The 22,504-nt window shown below is 33.6% G+C and overlaps 1 protein-coding gene across 2 annotated transcripts; it reads left to right on the top strand.

The window, feature by feature from the left end:
* The first annotated feature begins 1,887 nt into the window (after positions 1-1,887).
* On the top strand, positions 1,888-7,324 carry LOC138331806 (indolethylamine N-methyltransferase-like). Of its 2 annotated transcripts, none has more exons than XM_069279590.1 (3): positions 1,888-2,075; positions 5,584-5,785; positions 6,336-7,324. In XM_069279590.1, exons 1-3 carry the CDS (start codon positions 1,922-1,924, stop codon positions 6,760-6,762), a joined length of 783 nt encoding a protein of 260 aa, XP_069135691.1. In that variant the 5' UTR covers positions 1,888-1,921; the 3' UTR covers positions 6,763-7,324. The 2 variants fall into 2 exon arrangements, with proteins under 2 accessions (XP_069135691.1, XP_069135692.1); XM_069279591.1 differs by lacking the exon at positions 1,888-2,075 and adding an exon at positions 2,873-3,061 and having other exon boundaries at positions 6,336-7,307.
* Positions 7,325-22,504: the final 15,180 nt, after the last annotated feature.

Raw genomic sequence — 22,504 nt, 5'->3', positions numbered from 1 at the left:
ATTTTCAAAGCTTATTCATTTCAATATTAGTTTCATTATGCTTACTTCCGGACATTGTGTCTTGGATATGGCCCACACACATTTCGTCAGTTTGAATCCTGCTTCCAGGAAGGTAATGGTGCGCCTCTACCCGTACACAATCGTGTACCGTTGTTGTATCGGATGTATTCGAAGCTGCATCATTTTCTTCAACATTGTCCTCTTAATTGTGCATTGGTCTGTTGGTTTCAGAATATTCAACACCATTTGCTCTGATGTCAGTTAAATCCTTAGAAATATGAGACCGAGATGCATAACTGCCTTTTTCCCGAATTGTTCCGACAGTTGTGAACATGGTATTCTGTTTAAAACGCCCACCTCTTAACGATTCGAATCTTCGTTGTACAGGAACCAAATTCTTTACACTTAAGTTAGGATGTCAGTGCACATCCAAATAGAAAAAGAAACCAGAATGTTCAAGGGCTACAAAATATGAGCAGTTATCCTGCAATAGAGGAATGAGTGTACAATTCAGTTGATGAAATGAGAATACATAAACAAAAATGTAATATCAGATATCATAATATTCCACTATTGTTATTCTAATGTCTCAATTCTTTCAAAATGACAGAGAATGGTAACACAATAGTACTGTTAGCGTGCTTATATTTGTGCCATCACACTTTACCGCAAACTATATCTTGAACACATAAAATTAACTCGCAATATCTCCACGATGGCTATATATTAATATACAGTATACATCCACATCGTACTTTCACGCTATACTTCCTTGACAAACAAGTCTACTTTCAAGCAGATCCTTACAAAGTACATAAATACACACACTACATGTACATGCTAAAATTACCGGAAAACTTTAATATGTCCAAAACACTTTTTTATACGGCGTCAATGCTAATCAGTATTTATTAGCTTCCAAATTGTTATATTGATCAATCCAGACATATAACTTTATGCACGTGTGTTTTCTGACCACAACACTGACCAAAATCAAACATTTCTACCTTGGCGGCAAAGAGATTCGTGTGGACGTTTATATACCTTTACTGAACCCAAACAAGTTGAGAAACCTTTGGCGACATTATTGTTCAACCTACAGTAATCATTTCTTGGCCTATATTTGCAAGGACTTTTATAAGTGCAATGCATTTAACAAACGAAGGTCTCTCACACGAATGGAGATTAGAAGTAAATTGACTTTCATTTTGATGACTATAGCAAAATTGTCTTTTTTCTTACTAGCCCTTTAATTTCTCGTCATTTGGTGAGCTTGTTTTCAGTTAAATACATGTATGATATTTTTTAATTTATTTGCTTATTATTTTCATAAAAAACGAAAGAGATGTCTTTACTTCCAATTTCAATCCAAGCTGTTTGGAAAAAGCTCTTCGTGAAAATGTATTATTTGGAATATTAACTATGCTGGCAAGCAATACTATGTTTTCACATCAAAACTATTTTAGAACTATTTAAATTTATTTTCTGCATAAAAATATGATGAGTTTAATTTCCAGATTCCTTTTCTATTTTAAGACTAGGCTATATAATAAGTCATGAGTGTTCAGACCCGTAACTTGAACTATAGCTGATTTTCAAACAATTGATACTTATATTCTCAACATTGGAAGTCTTTTAAAAAGTGAAAATGAGCTCGAAAATTTAATTCCCACCGTCCCGTTCAACGTTGGTCAGTCGCGTTCCGCATAGATTCCATTTGAAGGCAGTGACATTTCCAGTAGGACTTCCTGAAAATTCGAAATTATTATTTGGTCTTCATTTTAGCATTCAGACATTATAATAATAAATCTCAGACACTAAAAGCACAACAGATCTTATCTATTTATATCCTTGTATCTGTATATCATCTTGTTGTCATGCATAGGTATTATATGGCTACTGACGACAGTACGTATTACAGATGGCGGCGGACGGTACAACCACAGACTACTATGGTCAGTTTGACCAGGACTGGTATCTCAGACATTACTATGGCTGCATCGCAGGACAGACCGTTGACCAGGGGAACCTGTTACGCTTTAATCTAGAGAGATACAACAGCATATTTCAGTCAGGTAAGTACAGTAAGGGACGAGACTCTTAAACTGAGACTATTAATTACTCTCGCTGAAAGCCTGGTGTCATCAGTGTTTACTTCTTTGTGTACATATAATATGTATGTATACAATGTATGTGCCGTCTCGACCCATTGACTATGTATTATATACAGCAAGTTATTGTTTACAGACAAAAGCACGAGTAGTTTGAGAAACACGCTATATACAGTCGCGGTTATCAGGAAGTGAAAAGGGTCTAGCTTGCTAATTATTAGGTTATGTAAGATATTACTATTCAAGCGTCATAACTTTATAACCAATAATTTTCATAAAAATTTTACTGCGCTTTTCTTTATAAACTGTTTTAAAATGAGAGAATTCTGATGAACATGGCTGGATAATACAATGTCATATTTCTGTTTTATTTATTTTTGTTTTATTTATTATCATCCCAGGTTTATGTGTACACATACCCATTTTCCCATTGATTCGTCTAATTATAACTAAATAATTTACTTCATTTTTCAGTTACGAATTTTCGAGTTTTATTAGTTTGTAAGAACTAACTAGTCGATAACATTGTATTTAACCTTTATAATTAATGACGTCCATATAAACATATATTTAATAGTCTATAATGTAAATATTTGTTAAATTAATAATTTCTGTAAATCATGTATGTGTTACATAACATACCGAGATATCGATGCTATAATATTTTTTTTCTCACAAACAGAACGCATAATATCATCCCGAATCGAATCATCGCTTTTACATGTAGGTTATAACGCAAAACCTAATATATTTCCTGGTGTAGCCTAACCCGTATTGTACCAGTACATTTGATCTTAAAATGGCGGCTAGAGGAACAACCACGGATTACGCTGGCTTATTTGACCCAGAATGGTACTTACAGACGTATCTCAACTCCATTTCCGGTCAGCCCGCTGAGGGTGATCTGATGCAATTTAGTATGGATAGATACTGCAAAATATTTCAGTCAGGTATTTACAAATGTATATGTAGGTCTAAAGCCTGTACGGATATTGTTTATTATGGGGAAATAATAGTTGTTAAGGGGATACAAATCTTATATAGTCTTTAACTAGTGCATTGTATGTCACATAACGATATGCAGAACTTTTTGTTCATACATGTAAAGTGAAAGCAGGTGGATATATAAAGTGTGTTTTGAGTGGATAAAATGCTTGGTGGCCGTTGGTACAATTTTAAATTGACATGCGGTTGTATAATGTGCGTTGCGGATGGATAAGGTAAAGAGGATGTGGAATCACTAACCATGACGATTATACATATTCCATTGTTTTATAAACTGTTAATTGCATTGACCTTTTGTTCATGTCCTCCTAAGGTTTTACACTATTCAGTGATTTATATCATGTCATAACCAGGTCACAGAGATGAAAAACCGATTTTTAAAATATCACCATAATTGTTTCACAGAAGTTGTAGAATGGCTTTAAAATAGGCGTGATTTTTGTGTCTAGTAAAGTGCACATGGCTTGCAGACAAAATGTAAACTACACAATGCATTTAAATTCAAATGTAAGTGAAATGATATGCAATGGTTAGGTTTAAATCAAATGGATAATTTGTTTTTGAAAACGATTATTGCCAACTTTTTGATCACCAAACGTTTATCCTAAGTTTGGGAATCAATTTCTTATAATTAAATTTCTCCTTGACAGATCTTTGTGGACTTTTGGTTTGGTGAGGGCGAGATATAATGATCTACTCCAAAACAGTGTGTGAACTTTTATGCGAGTCACATGCACTTTCTTAGTATGACAATTTACTAGTCTTTTTGGCATAGGTTTTAAGTATTTCTGTATTTTCCGGATATAAATAATACTGGTTTTTTGATACTTTACCATATTAATGAAGGATTTAAGGAATTTATATTCTGTCATATACAAATTGGATAGTTTGTATATATAAGACTATTTTGCTCATCAGTTTCTCTTCAGTCCAACATCATTGGAAAGACAAAAAAGGCTTGTAGAGATATATAGTAATATTTATAATAATGGTAAAATACTTAAGTGATTGCTTAAAATCCTTAATAGTACGTCCTAGGTTTTTGTATAATATACTGTTGTTCCTAGGTTGATGGTAAAAAAATCGTTTTTTTTTCAGTGCTTATTTAATTTTCTACGATTTTAAATTGTATAATTCCAATCAATTTGACTATATGTGCCAGAATAGGTGCCGACGTATATTACATTTTGGTTGGTTCTAAAAATCGTTGATAACTTTAAAATGTTCTTTATCACGAACTCTATTTTTGAAGACCACATGGTTCATACCAGTTTTTTCTATGTATTTATATTAAGACACGCCGAAAAACTTAGTACCTGGGATGTAATCATTGTTGGTAGTAAGTATGCGGTTGATGAAATGCATACTCTTTTTGAGAACTTTACTTGTGAAGAAATACAATATTGTAATGTTACTAACAATTATGTGTAATTGAGATGTAAGCTTATTGTTGTAATGGTGTGCTGTATTATTATGGATAAGAGTCTCTCTGATAGCTGTGTCAGTCAAACATTGAGAGGGAGCAATGTCTCCTGTTATATCGTCCACAATCACATTAACTAGGGTGGTAATTAATTTTCACTTTATCCTGAATTGTTCACACTTTGATTTATTACTTGGCATCTATAGACACGTGCAGTGTAATCAGATGACAAAGTCCATGTGCATAATTATGTATATCTACCTGTTTATGATTATTTCATTATTAACCCCCATTTCATCCCATGATTAGTAATCAGATGACAAAGTCCATGTGCATAATTATGTGTATATGGGGTATTATTTACTTATAAAGACATGTCTTTATTTTGCGCTATTCTGCTATTTTTGTGGTAAATGCTATTCTACAATTTCTATAGAAATATTATATCATTAAAACAGATTTTGATTTAGAAAGCCATTATCGAATTATTGCAATACCGGAACAAAATCCCAGTCTGTGCAGTCGACCTTTAGGGCTAGTTTAAAAAAAGACAAAATCATCACAATGAAAAACGGATAACATACCTGTGTAAACTATCAATTAGATAAACGTTAGTATTATTTTGCAGAGTAGCAACAGAGCCAAAGAAAAGCTTCATTCATGATACCGATAAGTTGGTGTATTTCATATCTTATTACTAACACAATGTATCATACACACTTACGTATGTATTGTTGGTCAGAACATTAAATTTGGATTTACACGATCAAAATCCTACTCCGATGACAGTTATATACATACATATATATATTTGCATGGAAAAAGGTTCGAATTATTAAAGAATATCTACATGTATAATGTAGAATCCGCTCACATTAAGTAGACAAAAGCTGATAATATTGATTTTTGAAATAGGATGTTTGGGTGATTAGGCTTAACGGCTGAATGTCATGTTTTGGTGGTCTGCCGTAAAAACAAATATCAACTAGAATCTTTATGCTATATAATCGTTTGTACAGTACCTATTATGATTATACTTCGAAGGTGAAGTAAAGGGCAGACAACTACTCGACATAGGCACAGGCCCTTCTGTTCATTCCATCATCACTGCCAGCCGCCATGTTGATGACGTATACCTCTCAGATTTCGCCGCACAAAATAGAAAAGTGCTCATTGATTGGTGGAAAAGTGACAAAACATTGATAGAAAAGATTACCGAATATGTGTTAAAACAGGAAACCTCAAGGTAGGTACACAACTCCTTTCGTATTTTACGAAGTTTTAATTTTCCTTTCGCAAGTCTTGTAATTTACCAACTTTCTTTGTCTTGTTTTAGTTATTTTCCATATATATCTACTTAAAAGGGGTGTAAAACAATATCAAGATATTTGTGTTATACATGTAGCATGAAAATATACAATCCAATCTAGTGTGGTTTATCTTAATTCCTTAAGCAGATAAAAATCACACGGATCTTGCTCTGATAATTATTGTGAAAATCGTATTGGACAAGCACGTTCTGAAGAAGGATTCATTGTCTCTCAATTGACCGATCGCCAGGTGTAATATAATCACGCCTCGTGCTCACAAACGCACGTGTTTCTATTCAATGTCGGAGCAAACATCGTAGCACACACAATACAAAATACAAAGTCACGTGCGGTTTGATTGACAGCTGGCGATCCGTCAATAGTCCAATATAATCTAAAAAAAGAAATTAGAATATGAATTACATCATCATCCCTTATTTATTTGCCCGTACATGTCTTTGAAACTATTTTTGTATGTTGTTTTAGTGAAACTGTCGTTGAGAGACAAACAGCAATGAAAGGTAAAGTTCGTGCTGTTTTACCTATCGATGTGACCATGTCGATCCCACTGGGAAGCGGAAGTGACGTTACACAATTTGATATTATCACTTCAAGCCTCTGTTTAGAAGCAGCAGCTCTAACCATTGACCAGTACCGCACGAATGCAGCAAACGTGGCATCATTATTGAAAGTTGGGGGTCATTTCATCCTGAACGGCGTTCTGGAACAGACGTGGTACAGAGTTGGAGAGTCCAAGTTCGCGTGCGTTTGGCTCTCAAAGGAAGACATAGAGTCAACCTTTGTCAGTTGTGGATTTGACATAAAGCAGTTTGATGTCGTGAAATTTAAATCTGAAGACGAAGCGTACTCTGATTTCCATGGTTATTTCGTTATGCATGCTATCAAAATATGAGAAAAATTGACATTTGAAGTTCACATACATGTTGATATTCATTACATGTATGTATATATGGTCCAAATGTATTCGAATATAAACTCGTTATAATCACTTATATTATTAATTATTGAAACCAACTTACTTTCAACAAACTGCAAAGTATTTGTTTTCATAGGACCTGACTATCAGCTTCCATACTTATTAAAATAAAGCTTACTTCGACATCTAACGATTTAAGAATTAACATCAATCGATTTTTCATCCCCAAATTAGTTAAAATGGAAATATTAAACTTGTTTCTATGTAACTTAAATTCAGAACTTAGACTAGAACAGAAAATAATCAGCAATAATGGCGGCCAATTTGGATTTTAATCGAAAAGGAGGTTTTGCCATGAAGGACTCGGGTCTTATATATTAACTCACTTACTATTTTATTCTCGCATCGTATAAATATATATATATATATATATAACCTGAGGGGTTGGAAATGTCAATAAAATGATTCTTCTGTCAATAATTTTCGTTTAGTTTTGTTTAGAAAGAGTATAACATAACAAAAAAAAAAAAAAAAAAAAAAAAATGGAATGCTTCATGTTATATATTATCTGAAATCTGTACCAGGGAAATATCATCACATGGACAAGTCCAGAAACGCACTGCGGAGTCATGGTTATCAGAAACACGAGGAAAATCACAGAGACGGTTCTGAAGGCTTTCACTTCCTGTTTTGGAGCCAATCGGGATTTTATCTCCTTCCACAAGTTGACTACTCTTGAACAAGATTACGTTATGTTTGATTTCTTGGTAAATCAGAATGGATGTGATACAGTAATATAGAAATATTTTCAAAGCTTATTCATTTCAATATTAGTTTCATTATGCTTACTTCCGGACATTGTGTCTTGGATATGGCCCACACACATTTCGTCAGTTTGAATCCTGCTTCCAGGAAGGTAATGGTGCGCCTCTACCCGTACACAATCGTGTACCGTTGTTGTATCGGATGTACATTGTATTCGAAGCTGCATCATTTTCTTCAACATTGTCCTCTTAATTGTGCATTGGTCTGTTGGTTTCAGAATATTCAACACCATTTGCTCTGATGTCAGTTAAATCCTTAGAAATATGAGACCGAGATGCATAACTGCCTTTTTCCCGAATTGTTCCGACAGTTGTGAACATGGTATTCTGTTTAAAACGCCCACCTCTTAACGATTCGAATCTTCGTTGTACAGGAACCAAATTCTTTACACTTAAGTTAGGATGTCAGTGCACATCCAAATAAAAAAGAAACCAGAATGTTCAAGGGCTACAAAATATGAGCAGTTATCCTGCAATAGAGGAATGAGTGTACAATTCAGTTGATGAAATGAGAATACATAAACAAAAATGTAATATCAGATATCATAATATTCCACTATTGTTATTCTAATGTCTCAATTCTTTCAAAATGACAGAGAATGGTAACACAATAGTACTGTTAGCGTGCTTATATTTGTGCCATCACACTTTACCGCAAACTATATCTTGAACACATAAAATTAACTCGCAATATCTCCACGATGGCTATATATTAATATACAGTATACATCCACATCGTACTTTCACGCTATACTTCCTTGACAAACAAGTCTACTTTCAAGCAGATCCTTACAAAGTACATAAATACACACACTACATGTACATGCTAAAATTACCGGAAAACTTTAATATGTCCAAAACACTTTTTTATACGGCGTCAATGCTAATCAGTATTTATTAGCTTCCAAATTGTTATATTGATCAATCCAGACATATAACCTTATGCACGTGTGTTTTCTGACCACAACACTGACCAAAATCAAACATTTCTACCTTGGCGGCAAAGAGATTCGTGTGGACGTTTATATACCTTTACTGAACCCAAACAAGTTGAGAAACCTTTGGCGACATTATTGTTCAACCTACAGTAATCATTTCTTGGCCTATATTTGCAAGGACCTTTATAAGTGCAATGCATTTAACAAACGAAGGTCTCTCACACGAATGGAGATTAGAAGAAAATTGACTTTCATTTTGATGACTATAGCAAAATTGTCTTTTTTCTTACTAGCCCTTTAATTTCTCGTCATTTGATGAGACTTGTTTTTAGTTAAATACATGTATGATATTTTTGAATTTATTTGCTTATTATTTTTATAAAAAACGAAAGAGATGTTTACATGTACATGCTAAAATTACCACAAATCTTTAATATGGCCAAAACACTTTTTTATTCGGCGTTAATGCTAATCAGTATTTAAGCTTCCAAATTGTTATATTGATCAATCCAGACATATAACCTTTATGCACGTGTGTTTTTTCTGACAAACACTGACCTGAAATCAAACAAAATTTTACCTTGGCGGCAAAGAGATTCGTGTGTGACGTTTATATACCTTTTACTGAAGTTAAGTTGAGAAACCTTTTTGTTCAAAAGCACCGTAAGTTTGCTTGGCCTATATTTGCAAAACACCTTATAAGTCAATGCATTTAACAAACGAAGGTCTCATCACACGAATTTGCTATTAGATAGTTAAATTGACTTTCATTTTGATGACTATAGCAAAATTGTCTTTTTTTACTAGCCCTTTAAATTCTCGTCATTTGGTGAGCTTGTTTTTAGTTAAATACATGTATGATATTTTTTAATTTATTTGCTTATTATTTTTATAAAAAACGAAAGAGATGTCTTTACTTCCAATTTCAATCCAAGCTGTTTGGAAAAAGCTCTTCGTGAAAATGTATTATTTGGAATATTAACTATGCTGGCAAGCAATACTATGTTTTCACATCAAAACTATTTTAGAACTATTTAAATTTATTTTCTGCATAAAAATATGATGAGTTTAATTTCCAGATTCCTTTTCTATTTTAAGACTAGGCTATATAATAAGTCATGAGTGTTCAGACCCGTAACTTGAACTATAGCTGATTTTCAAACAATTGATACTTATATTCTTAACATTAGAAGTCTTTTAAAAAGTGAAAATGAGCTCGAAAATTTAATTCCCACCGTCCCGTTCAACGTTGGTCAGTCGCGTTCCGCATAGATTCCATTTGAAGGCAGTGACATTTCCAGTAGGACTTCCTGAAAATTCGAAATTATTATTTGGTCTTCATTTTAGCATTCAGACATTATAATAATAAATCTCAGACACTAAAAGCACAACAGATCTTATCTATTTATATCCTTGTATCTGTATATCATCTTGTTGTCATGCATAGGTATTATATGGCTACTGACGACAGTACGTATTACAGATGGCGGCGGACGGTACAACCACAGACTACTATGGTCAGTTTGACCAGGACTGGTATCTCAGACATTACTATGGCTGCATCACAGGACAGACCGTTGACCAGGGGAACCTGTTACGCTTTAATCTAGAGAGATACAACAGCATATTTTCAGTCAGGTAAGTCCAGTAAGGGGCGAGACTCTTAAACCAAGACTATTAATTACTCTCGCTGAAAGCCTGGTGTCATCAGTGTACTTCTTTGTGTACATATAATATGTATGTATACAATGTATGTGCCGTCTCGACCCATTGACTATGTATTATATACAGCAAGTTATTGTTTACAGACAAAAGCACGAGTAGTTTGAGAATCACGCTATATACAGTCGCGGTTATCAGGAAGTGAAAAGGGTCTAGCTTGCTAATTATTAGGTTATGTAAGATATTACTATTCAAGCGTCATAACTTTATAACCAATAATTTTCATAAAAATTTTACTGCGCTTTTCTTTATAAACTGTTTTAAAATGAGAGAATTCTGATGAACATGGCTGGATAATACAATGTCATATTTCTGTTTTATTTATTTTTGTTTTATTTATTATCATCCCAGGTTTATGTTTACACATACCCATTTTCCCATTGATTCGTCTAATTATAACTAAATAATTTACTTCATTTTTCAGTTACGAATTTTCGAGTTTTATTAGTTTGTAAGAACTAACTAGTCGATAACATTGTATTTAACCTTTATAATTAATGACGTCCATATAAACATATATTTAATAGTCTATAATGTAAATATTTGTTAAATTAATAATTTCTGTAAATCATGTATGTGTTACATAACATACCGAGATATCGATGCTATAATATTTTTTCTCACAAACAGAACGCATAATATCATCCCGAATCGAATCATCGCTTTTACATGTAGGTTATAACGCAAAACCTAATATATTTCCTGGTGTAGCCTAACCCGTATTGTACCAGTACATTTGATCTTAAAATGGCGGCTAGAGGAACAACCACGGATTACGCTGGCTTATTTGACCCAGAATGGTACTTACAGACGTATCTCAACTCCATTTCCGGTCAGCCCGCTGAGGGTGATCTGATGCAATTTAGTATGGATAGATACTGCAAAATATTTCAGTCAGGTATTTACAAATGTATATGTAGGTCTAAAGCCTGTACGGATATTGTTTATTATGGGGAAATAATAGTTGTTAAGGGGATACAAATCTTATATAGTCTTAACTAGTGCATTGTATGTCACATAACGATATGCAGAACTTTTTGTTCATACATGTAAAGTGAAAGCAGGTGGATATATAAAGTGTGTTTTGAGTGGATAAAATGCTTGGTGGCCGTTGGTACAATTTTAAATTGACATGCGGTTGTATAATGTGCGTTGCGGATGGATAAGGTAAAGAGGATGTGGAATCACTAACCATGACGATTATACATATTCCATTGTTTTATAAACTGTTAATTGCATTGACCTTTTGTTCATGTCCTCCTAAGGTTTTACACTATTCAGTGATTTATATCATGTCATAACCAGGTCACAGAGATGAAAAACCGATTTTTAAAATATCACCATAATTGTTTCACAGAAGTTGTAGAATGGCTTTAAAATAGGCGTGATTTTTGTGTCTAGTAAAGTGCACATGGCTTGCAGACAAAATGTAAACTACACAATGCATTTAAATTCAAATGTAAGTGAAATGATATGCAATGGTTAGGTTTAAATCAAATGGATAATTTGTTTTTGAAAACGATTATTGCCAACTTTTTGATCACCAAACGTTTATCCTAAGTTTGGGAATCAATTTCTTATAATTAAATTTCTCCTTGACAGATCTTTGTGGACTTTTGGTTTGGTGAGGGCGAGATATAATGATCTACTCCAAAATAGTGTGTGAACTTTTATGCGAGTCACATGCACTTTCTTAGTATGACAATTTACTAGTCTTTTTGGCATAGGTTTTAAGTATTTCTGTATTTTCCGGATATAAATAATACTGGTTTTTTGATACTTTACCATATTAATGAAGGATTTAAGGAATTTATATTCTGTCATATACAAATTGGATAGTTTGTATATATAAGACTATTTTGCTCATCAGTTTCTCTTCAGTCCAACATCATTGGAAAGACAAAAAAGGCTTGTAGAGATATATAGTAATATTTATAATAATGGTAAAATACTTAAGTGATTGCTTAAAATCCTTAATAGTACGTCCTAGGTTTTTGTATAATATACTGTTGTTCCTAGGTTGATGGTAAAAAAATTCGTTTTTCCAGTGCTTATTTAATTTTCTACGATTTTAAATTGTATAATTCCAATCAATTTGACTATATGTGCCAGAATATGTGCCGACGTATATTACATTTTGGTTGGTTCTAAAAATGGTTGATAACTTTAAAATGTTCTTTATCACGAACTCTATTTTTGAAGACCACATGGTTCATACCAGTTTTTTCTATGTATTTATATTAAGACACGCCGAGAAACTTAGTACCTGGGATGTAATCATTGTTGGTAGTAAGTATATGCGGTTGATGAAATGCATACTCTTTTTGAGAACTTTACTTGTGAAGAAATACAATATTGCAATGTTACTAACAATTATGTGTAATTGAGATGTAAGCTTATTGTTGTAATGGTGTGCTGTATTATATGGATAAGAGTCTCTCTGATAGATGTGTCAGTCAAACATAGAGAGGGAGCAATGCCTCCTGTTATATCTTCCACAATCACATTAACTAGGGTGGTATTTAATTTTCGCTTTATCCTGAATTGGTCTTACTTTGATTTATTACTTGGCATCTATAGACACGTGCAGTGTAATCAGATGACAAAGTCCATGTGCATAATTATTTATATCTACCTGTTTATGATTATTTCATTATTAACCCCCATTTCATCCCATGATTAGTAATCAGATGACAAAGTCCATGTGCATAATTATGTGTATATGGGGTATTATTTACTTATAAAGACATGTCTTTATTTTGTGCTATTCTGTTATTTTTGTGGAAAATGCTATTCTACAATTTCTATAGAAATATTATTTCATTAAAACATATTTTGATTTAGAAAGCCATTATCGAATTATTGCAATACCGGAACAAAATCCCAGTCTGTGCAGTCGACCTTTAGGGCTAGTTTAAAAAAAGACAAAATCATCACAATGAAAAACGGATAACATACCTGTGTAAACTATATTTGTAATTAGATAAACGTTAGTATTATTTTGCAGAGTAGCAACAAAGCCAAAACGAAAAGTTGCAGTGTAAAAGTAACACATGTCTATGAGTGTAAGGTTACCCTTTCAAGTTAGGATTTGGTGTTAATGTAACACCACTGTGGTGTAAGGTTTACACTTTCATATTACGCTCTTGGTGGTAAAGTAACACCACTGTGGTGTAAGGCAACACTTCAAACGGTTGATCTTATGAAAAGTAACAATCACCGCTGTGGTGTAAGATTACCCTTTCAAGTGAAAAGTTGGAGTAATGTAACACCACTGCTGGTGTTTAACGTTTTTACACTTTCAAGTATAGATTTGGTTGTTAAAGTAACACCACTGTGGTATAAGGTAACACTTCAAACGAATGATCTTATGAAAAGTAACGCCGCTGCGGGTGTAAGGTTACCCTTTCAAGTGAAAAACCTAGTTGGTGTTAAAGTAAACACCACTGTGGTTGTAACGTTACCACTTTCAAAGTGAGGAATTTGTGTGTAAAGTCACACACAACTGTGGTGTAAGGTTTCTCTTTCAAGTTTAGAATTTGTGCAAAGTAGGCACCACTGTGGTGTAAGGTAACACTTTCAAGTTGATGATTTGGTGTAAAAGTAACAACTTACTGTGGTGTCACAACGTACCATGTTCAAACGAAGTGTTCTGGTGTAAAGTAAACTCCCGCCTGAGGTGTAATGTACCCTTTCAAATTAGGTTTTGGTGTAAAGCTTACTCCTTTGTACAATGTAACGGTAACACTTCAAACGGAGATCTGGTGTACAGCTAAAAACACCGGGGTGTAACGTTGACATTTTCAAGTGAAAAATTTGTATGAGTAAAGGTTACACCATGTGGTGTAAGGTTACACTTTCAAGTATGATTTGCTGTAAATTGTAACACCACTATGGTGTAAGGTAACACTTCAAAACGGAGATCTGGTGTAAAGTTACACCGCATGTGGTAGGTAAAGGTTTCCTTTCAAGTGAAAAGTTGGTGTAAGGTCGTTACACCACTGGAGTTGTAACGTTACACTTCGAAGTGAGAATTTGGTGTAAAGTTACACCATTTTGGTGTAACGTTGCAACACTTACACCAAAACCAACATTCCGTGATTGGATTACAAAAAAGTTAAACACCAAATTTAGGGTAAACACGTACAGTTTTCATTGTTTGGAATTAACTTTCAACACCAGGAACGGTGTTAGTCGTTTTTTACACCGTTATTGGTGTTAAGCTAGCTACACGTTAAAAACACCATAAATGGATTAAGCTTTAACACTAAAAAGTTTACAGTGTGAACCCTCTTACGATTTCAAAAAATTATCAAAACATAAAAGTTTATACTTCCTGCTCTATTGGGGTGTGATCTTTGGTTGATATCAAAACCTGATTTATCAATGCTAGAAAAAGGGGCTCAACATTCTATTTAAAAGTCTATACAAGGGTTTGACAGACGAACTAGAACAGGAATATGTGTACTTCACTCATAGGTTGTGTAACTGAACCTCTATATGGGAGAGGCTTATATTGATATAGAAGAAAAAAAACTATTGTTCATAGGCTAGGCAGAGTTTGTAGAATGAAATAGAATAAATTTGCTTTTTTAGAAATTTTCAAGGTGAGATTGTTTTTAAATAATATTGAAACTACGATATGTTCAGAAAGGTTTTATTCCAGACATTACCAAAATACTTAAGAATACAACTTGAATATGTCTTAAAAATTTTGATGATGGATCCTTTTCTTCCAGATATTGTTGGAATGCATTAGTCCACAAATATGTAACTATGTAATGAAACTAAAATTGCCTGGAAATTTGAGAATGTCAAATGACGCGCATAAATTCAGAATTCACACGATTCTTATCATTACATGATTGTTTAAAACCCCATTACCTTTGGAAACTAGCTCTCTACGTCATCACACTTGCCTTTAATATGAAAATGATTGTGTCTGTACGTTTAGAAAATTCTGTAATATTATGTCACTATTGAGGACACTTTTACACTGATATTGTTAGTCATATTGTTTTGAATTGTTCTTTAACTGAACAAAAAAGAAAATGTTTCATATGTTCAATTGTATCAATCACGAATATATATTTTATTTCATATTAATACATGTACATGTATTATTAGGAGGTCCCTTGGGCTATACATTGGAAAGGTATGATATGGAACAATTCAGATTGTTACCAGTGTATACCTTTAAAAAGATGTTCAATTTGTATATGTAGCTGATTTACAATCACTGCAAAACTGACTCGTCGTTTATCTTTAAGAATATATATATATGTTGAAAATATTTTGATATAGAAATATCCGAGAGAATTGTGCCCTCTTCTCTCTTTCTCTGATTTATAATAATTATACTTTCAAATACTAGTTCTCCAGAGGGAGAATATATATAAACATTAAATAATATAAATATCCCATCCACAAATTTTCGGCCTCTTGACCATCTTCCGGTACATATAGAAACACAAGAAAAGCTAGGTGAAATCAGTCTTGAACGTTTAAATTTCTATGTACCTGAAGATGACCAAGAGGCCGAAATTTTTTGGAAGGGATATTTATACTATTTAATGATTATAATAATTATGTTGTGTATTTTCCCGCTATTCCCTCTCTCTCTAATTTTGTACATATTATTTCATGCTGTTACCATATGTATTTTCATATATTATCGTTATATACTCTTCATTTTGGAAGAAATAAAGATAATAATAATGAAATCGTCTAAATCATCAGATGCAGTTGCTATGAATCTTGGGTTAGTGGTTTAATGGCAAGCATTGTGTAAGTTAGTTGTAAACAAAGGAAAAAGCGTCCGTGTTTAAGATATAATCAAGTGTTATATCTTTATTATCACTCTCTCTGCCTACTATTATCAAGCTAAAATTATATTTCATATCATTTAATGCCAATTCAGGACATTTTCTTCCTTGAAAACATAATATCACGATTTATTTCTAGTTTTATTTTATGTTTTCACTGTGACGTTTTATAGCCAAAAAATAAGGACTCCACGTCATTGTCGTACGATTTTATTTTATTTGGATCTGTTTCTTATGAATGCTATACATGTGATATCCTAATAGTGTTATGGAAACAGAGCCGCGTCTCTAATACATATCTGTGTCAAATAATTAATCAGTCAATATTGTGATGATGATTCTATTTATAGAAGTTGAGTTAATTTGATTATAAAGTTACTATTAATCACTTTCTGTATATGTCACCTAATCTTATTGTTGAGTTCGTTGGTAATTAATTCTTCATGAACACATGCTTTAACATATTCCTTTTGTAACTAAGTCATACATCACAAGCTTTTTTTGTTTTATACTTATAAACTCCCCTTTAATCATTGAGAGTTAGGTACATCTAGGGTTTAATGACATTTGAATCTATAGATACTCTGGATTGTGATAAAATGGATGAAAAAGTTAAAGTGGCGTCTCCTGATCTAAATCCATGTATGCTTCATTGCCTTTCCAATAATCGAGGAAATACAGATAAAAATGCACTTCTATATATGACTTGACTCTTTGTGTGATGTATATATTATACATATGAAGTCAAGGAATCCAAATATTGTGTGCAGTTTATTAACACCGATGCCTCCACTGGTGATCTTTGATTCTCCGGAGGACTGTGTTTTTATCACATATTCAACAGATTGGGCCATGAATGTAAAAATATACATTTTCATCACGTGGTTCGAATGTCTGGATCAAATGGAAGATGTTGCAGATGAAATAGTGGTGAAAACACTCGGTTTTTTAAATAGATAATTGTTACATTGTCTTAAATGTTCCAATACATGTCATTCGTCAAAATCGCTAGTGTTGCTCAAAGTACAGAAAGAATTACAATAGCTGTGCTCTAATTTAAAAATAATTTTTTAGCTGTGGAATCTGATCGACAAAGCTTGGGACTGACGGTGACTATTATAAACTCCATACAAATGGGTTGTTATGGTTATTTATGATACAACGACTGGAACGGGAAATATTCGAAAAAACGCACTTGAGAGACAGTCCAAGGATGGCGTGTATTGGCAACAACTCCAAATTAGCATGTGTTGCACTCATTGTCATCATTATCAGTTTCGTCTGCGCAAGCGTGGCTATCTTCACGCCGTTTTGGCAGCAGCAGGAGAATAACGGGAACATCACGTACTCGGGACTGCTGACTACGTGTCAGAATAGTATCAGTGACTGTTTTACCATCGACAACATTCTCAGTACCTACCAAGGCACAGGTAAGAGGTCACATCACAGGCTCTGACACACGAGTTTCGAAATGATTTGAATCCGAACTTTGAAAGTTATTGTTCTTCTGAAAACGAAATTAGAACGTTCAATACTATGTTTCAATTGTCAATGACATGAAACTGATGTAATACATTTTTTACTACTTGCCATTTTCAAGGAAGACCTTTATGTTTTGTTAATACTTTTGTAAAAAAGTGTTCTTTTATCTATTATGAGACCATTGATGGAAGTGAAACAATACAGACATTTATTAATACTTTATTTCAATGACATGATAGTCTCGTAATACTTAATCGTGTAATTTCCTATGAGAAAGGATGTAGACGCAGACTAGACTATTTGATAATATTGTGACTGAAAACTTTAAATTGGGAATGTTTATATATTGGACTGTAACTTAAAAATGATATCATTGGACTGCAAATTTGGATGGTCGGATGTCGTGTTTGATTTTATATTGCTATCGCCTATTTCTTAAATGCATATGAGATGCACTTCAAAGTGTATCTTTATGTCAGGCGTTAAAACAGACAGACGAGCGGGCGAGTCGTGAATAGGTTCGAATTAGATAGTTTGTACTATCAGCTATTAATAAAATTTCACCATGGAGACTTGTAAACATCGTGATGACAGAATTAAAGTGCACGAACATGAATTAAAATCCACAAACATGCCTGGTTTCTTATTAGTGAGAAATATTCAGGGCGATAAGGATCTTTTAGCAAATAAACGAGGTTGGTTTTTAAATAAAAGAACATTTAGTTTAGAATTTACATAAATTAATTTTGAATGGGAATGAAGATTTACATTGAACAAACTGGACACATCTTAATTTCACATATATCAATACACTAATCAACTTGTTAAAGGAGTTGTTAATTAGAATTTAACGTACGTGATGCATTACGATGAACATTAAGTAAATTGTATGATTAAATGACTCACGGATTGCCATCATTTGATAGAGAAATTAATAATGGATAGATGAATGTTAAGTAAATATCAAGAATTATTTAACATGGATTGAACCCTGTTATTGTTTGATTACCGTTGTATTGTTCTTTTAACCCTTTTCTGCCAACAAACTGTTACCTGTGTAAACAGAAATATTAAATGAATCTATTGTGCTGGACGTAATTGCACAACTTAAACTATTGAAATATTTTTGCATTTTATATCATAAAATGTAACATGTATCAAACTTCTTAATTACAGACATTTTTTTAGTTTAAACATAGTTTTATTGTCAATACAAAAGATAAAAAGATCAGGTTAAAAGTTTTTATAAAAGCCTTCTCCTAAACATACAGTGTCGAAACAAGAGACAATGGACCTAGACAATATTAATAACAAAATAAAATTTACATTTTTATAAAATCAAAATCTTTACCTGGACTTTTACATATCCTACATATTATTTTGCATTATTTTTGCTGCTGCCGGGTATCTTTCATTATGCATAAGAAGATATTCAGTACAATTTGCAGTATTTGTATACGTCACCATTGATAAAACTTTGACGAACAATTTGTTTGAAAAAACCACCATGCATTGTCTGAATAAAACTTGTTGCTTATTGCATCTAGTTTAGCATTTAGTCTCCTTCCGGTTCACATTACGAAACCAATAATACAGGATAATAAAAATACCACCTACAATACCGGATATAAACAGGACATACTTATACTATCCTGAAAATATATATTTGACAGCGAAAATAAAACGTCTTATTACTGTAGGACAAATCGACATAATCTAAACCTGCCACACAAGATTACTCAAGATCAAGTGTTTCTCTGGTTCTTAATTAATTCCAGGTCAGTTGCAATCTAGAAGCAACAATGATAGAATTCAAATACACCTAAAATGGCTAAGCTCGTTTGAATATTACAAAAGATAAGGCCATACAGAACAATGACGTTTTGTAAACAATGCCTAATTGTACATCATATATTTTATAGATCCAGTATGACGATTTCCTCGTCAACCTTTCACTCCAGGATGTTTGGGTTTCTATATTTTATAGAGCATAATGACGATTCCTCGTCAACCTTTCACCTCAAGATGTTAGGGTTTCTATATTTTAAAGACCAGTAATGACGATTTCCTCGTCAACTTTCACTACAGATTTTGGTTTCTATATTTTACAGATCAGTATGACGTTTCTCGTCTGATCTTTCACTTCCAAATATTTGGGTTTCTATATTTTATAGATCAGTATGAACGAGATTTCCTCGCCAACCTTTCACTGAACAGATGTTTGGTTTCTATATTTTATAGATCAGTATGACGATTTCCTCGTCAACCTTTCACTACAGATGTTTGGGTTTCTATATTTTATAGATCAGTATGACGATTTCCTCGTCAACCTTTCACTCCGATTGTTTGGGTTTCTATATTTTTATAGATCAGTACAATGACGATTTCCTCGTCCAACCTTTCACTCCAGATGTTTGGGTTTCTATATTTTATAGATCAGTATGACGATTTCCTCGCAACCTTTCACTACAGATGTTTGGGTTTCTATATTTTATAGATCAGTATGACGATTTCCTCGTCAACCTTTCACTACAGATGTTTGGGTTTCTATATTTTATAGATCAGTATGACGATTTCCTCGTCAACCTTTCACTACAGATGTTTGGGTTTCTATATTTTATAGATCAGTATGACGATTTCCTCGTCAACCTTTCACTACAGATGTTTGGGTTTCTATATTTTATAGATCAGTATGACGATTTCCTCGTCAACCTTTCACTACAGATGTTTGGGTTTCTATATTTTATAGATCAGTATGACGATTTCCTCGCCAACCTTTCACTACAGATGTTTGGGTTTCTATATTTTTTTTATAGATCGTATGACGATTTCCTCGTCAACCTTTCACTACAGATGTTTGGGTTTTTCTATATTTTATAGATCAGTATGACGATTTCCTCGCCAACCTTTCACTACAGATGTTTGGGTTTCTATATTTTATAGATCAGTATGACGATTTCCTCGCCAACCTTTCACTCCAGATGTTTGGGTTTCTATATTTTATAGATCAGTATGACGATTTCCTCGCCAACCTTTCACTCCAGATGTTTGGGTTTCTATATTTTATAGATCAGTATGACGATTTCCTCGTCAACCTTTCACTACAGATGTTTGGGTTTCTATATTTTATAGATCAGTATGACGATTTCCTCGCCAACCTTTCACTACATGATTGTTTGGGTTTCTATATTTTATAGATCAGTATGACGATTTCCTCGTCATCAACCTTTCACTACAGATGTTTGGGTTTCTACATTTTATAGATCAGTATGACGATTTCCCTCGCCAACCTTTCACTACAGATGTTTGGGTGTTTCTATATTTTATAGATCAGTATGAACGATTTCCTCGCCAACCTTTCACTACAGATGTTTGGGTTTCTATATTTTTTAGATAGTATCAGTATGACTATATCTTTTATAGCTCCAGTATGGACTCGATTCTCGTCAACCTTTCACTACAGATGTTTGGGTTTCTATATTTTTATAGATCAGTATGACGATTTCCTCGGTCAACCTTTCACTACAGATGTTTTGGGTTTCTATATTTTATAGATCAGTATGACGATTTCCTCGCCAACCTTTCACTACAGATGTTTTGGGTTTCTATATTTTATAGATCAGTATGACGATTTTCCTCGCCAAACCTTTCACCTACAGATGTTTGGGTTTCTATATTTTTATAGATCAGTATGACGATTTCCTCGCCAACCTTTCACTACAGATGTTTGGGTTTCTATATTTTATAGATCAGTATGACGATTTCCTCGTCAACCACTTTCCACTACAGATGTTTGGGTTTCTATATTTTATAGATCCAGTATGACGATTTCCTCGCTCAACCTTTCACTCGAAGACAGATGTTTTAGTTTTCTACATTTTATTGACGCAGGTATGACGATATCCTCGTCAGTACCTTTCACTAACAGATGTTTGGGTTCTACATTTTATAGATTCAGTAAATGACGATTTTCCTCGTCAACCTTTCACTACAGGATGTTTGGGTTTCTACATTTTATAGATCAGTATGACGATTTCCTCGCCAACCTTTCACTCCAGATGTTTGGGTTTCAATATTTTATAGATCAGTATGACGATTTACCTCGTCAAACCTTTCACTACAGATGTTTTGGGTTTCTATATTTTATAGATCGTTTTATTATGACGATTTCCTCGCCAACCTTTAGCCACTACAGATGTTTGGGTTTCTACATTTTATTGATCAGTATGACTGGATATCCTCGTCAACCTTTCACTCCAGATGTTTGGGTTTTGGATTTTATAGATCAGTATGACGAAGTCGTTAAGAAAACCTTTCACTCCAGATGTTTGGGTTTCTACATTTTATATACAATCAGTATGACGATTTTCCTCGTCAACAACCTTTCACTACAGATGTTTGGGTTTCTATCATCATCGTCTCCATTGGTCGTACTTTCTCTCTACTGTTGTTGTACATTCAAGGCCATCGGCATTATGGCGGAGTCACCAGTATATTAGCAGGTAAGTTATCTCCCCTGACCTCTCTTACCGCTCAACGCATTCGAGCTGGTCAAGTTATCTCCAGACGATGCCTGACCTCTCTTACAAGGCAATCGAGCTGGTAAGTTGTCTCCCCTGACCTCTCTTAACCGGAATTCGAGACGGTTTATCTCCCCTGAGTCCTCTCTCAACCGGATGGCATTCGAGCTGGTAAAGTTATCTCCCCTGACCTCTCTTAACGGAATTCGATCTGGTAAGTTATCTCCCCTGACCTCTCTTACCCGAATTCGAGCTTGTAAGTTATCCCCCCTGACGTCTCTCACCGGAATTCGAGCTGGTAAGTTGTCGCCCCTGAACACTTTTACCGCGATTAGAGGTTGTAAATTATCCCCCTATTTTACCATGTATGCTAGCTGTTGTAACCAGTATTGGACAAAAGAAATTAA

Source organism: Argopecten irradians, chromosome 9 (assembly GCF_041381155.1).
Source record: "Argopecten irradians isolate NY chromosome 9, Ai_NY, whole genome shotgun sequence".
In the NCBI taxonomy this organism is placed as follows: domain Eukaryota; kingdom Metazoa; phylum Mollusca; class Bivalvia; order Pectinida; family Pectinidae; genus Argopecten; species Argopecten irradians.
This window is presented reverse-complemented; position numbering and strand designations above follow the sequence as displayed.

Excerpts from the sequence above, each read along its gene's own strand:
- LOC138331806 (XM_069279590.1), top strand. The coding sequence starts at position 1,922 with ATGGCGGCGGACGGTACAACCACAGACTACTATGGTCAGTTTGACCAG. Across the intron at positions 2,076-5,583 it reads CAACAGCATATTTCAGTCAG|GTGAAGTAAAGGGCAGACAA; the intron begins GTAAGTACAGTA and ends TATACTTCGAAG. Across the intron at positions 5,786-6,335 it reads TTAAAACAGGAAACCTCAAG|TGAAACTGTCGTTGAGAGAC; the intron begins GTAGGTACACAA and ends ATGTTGTTTTAG.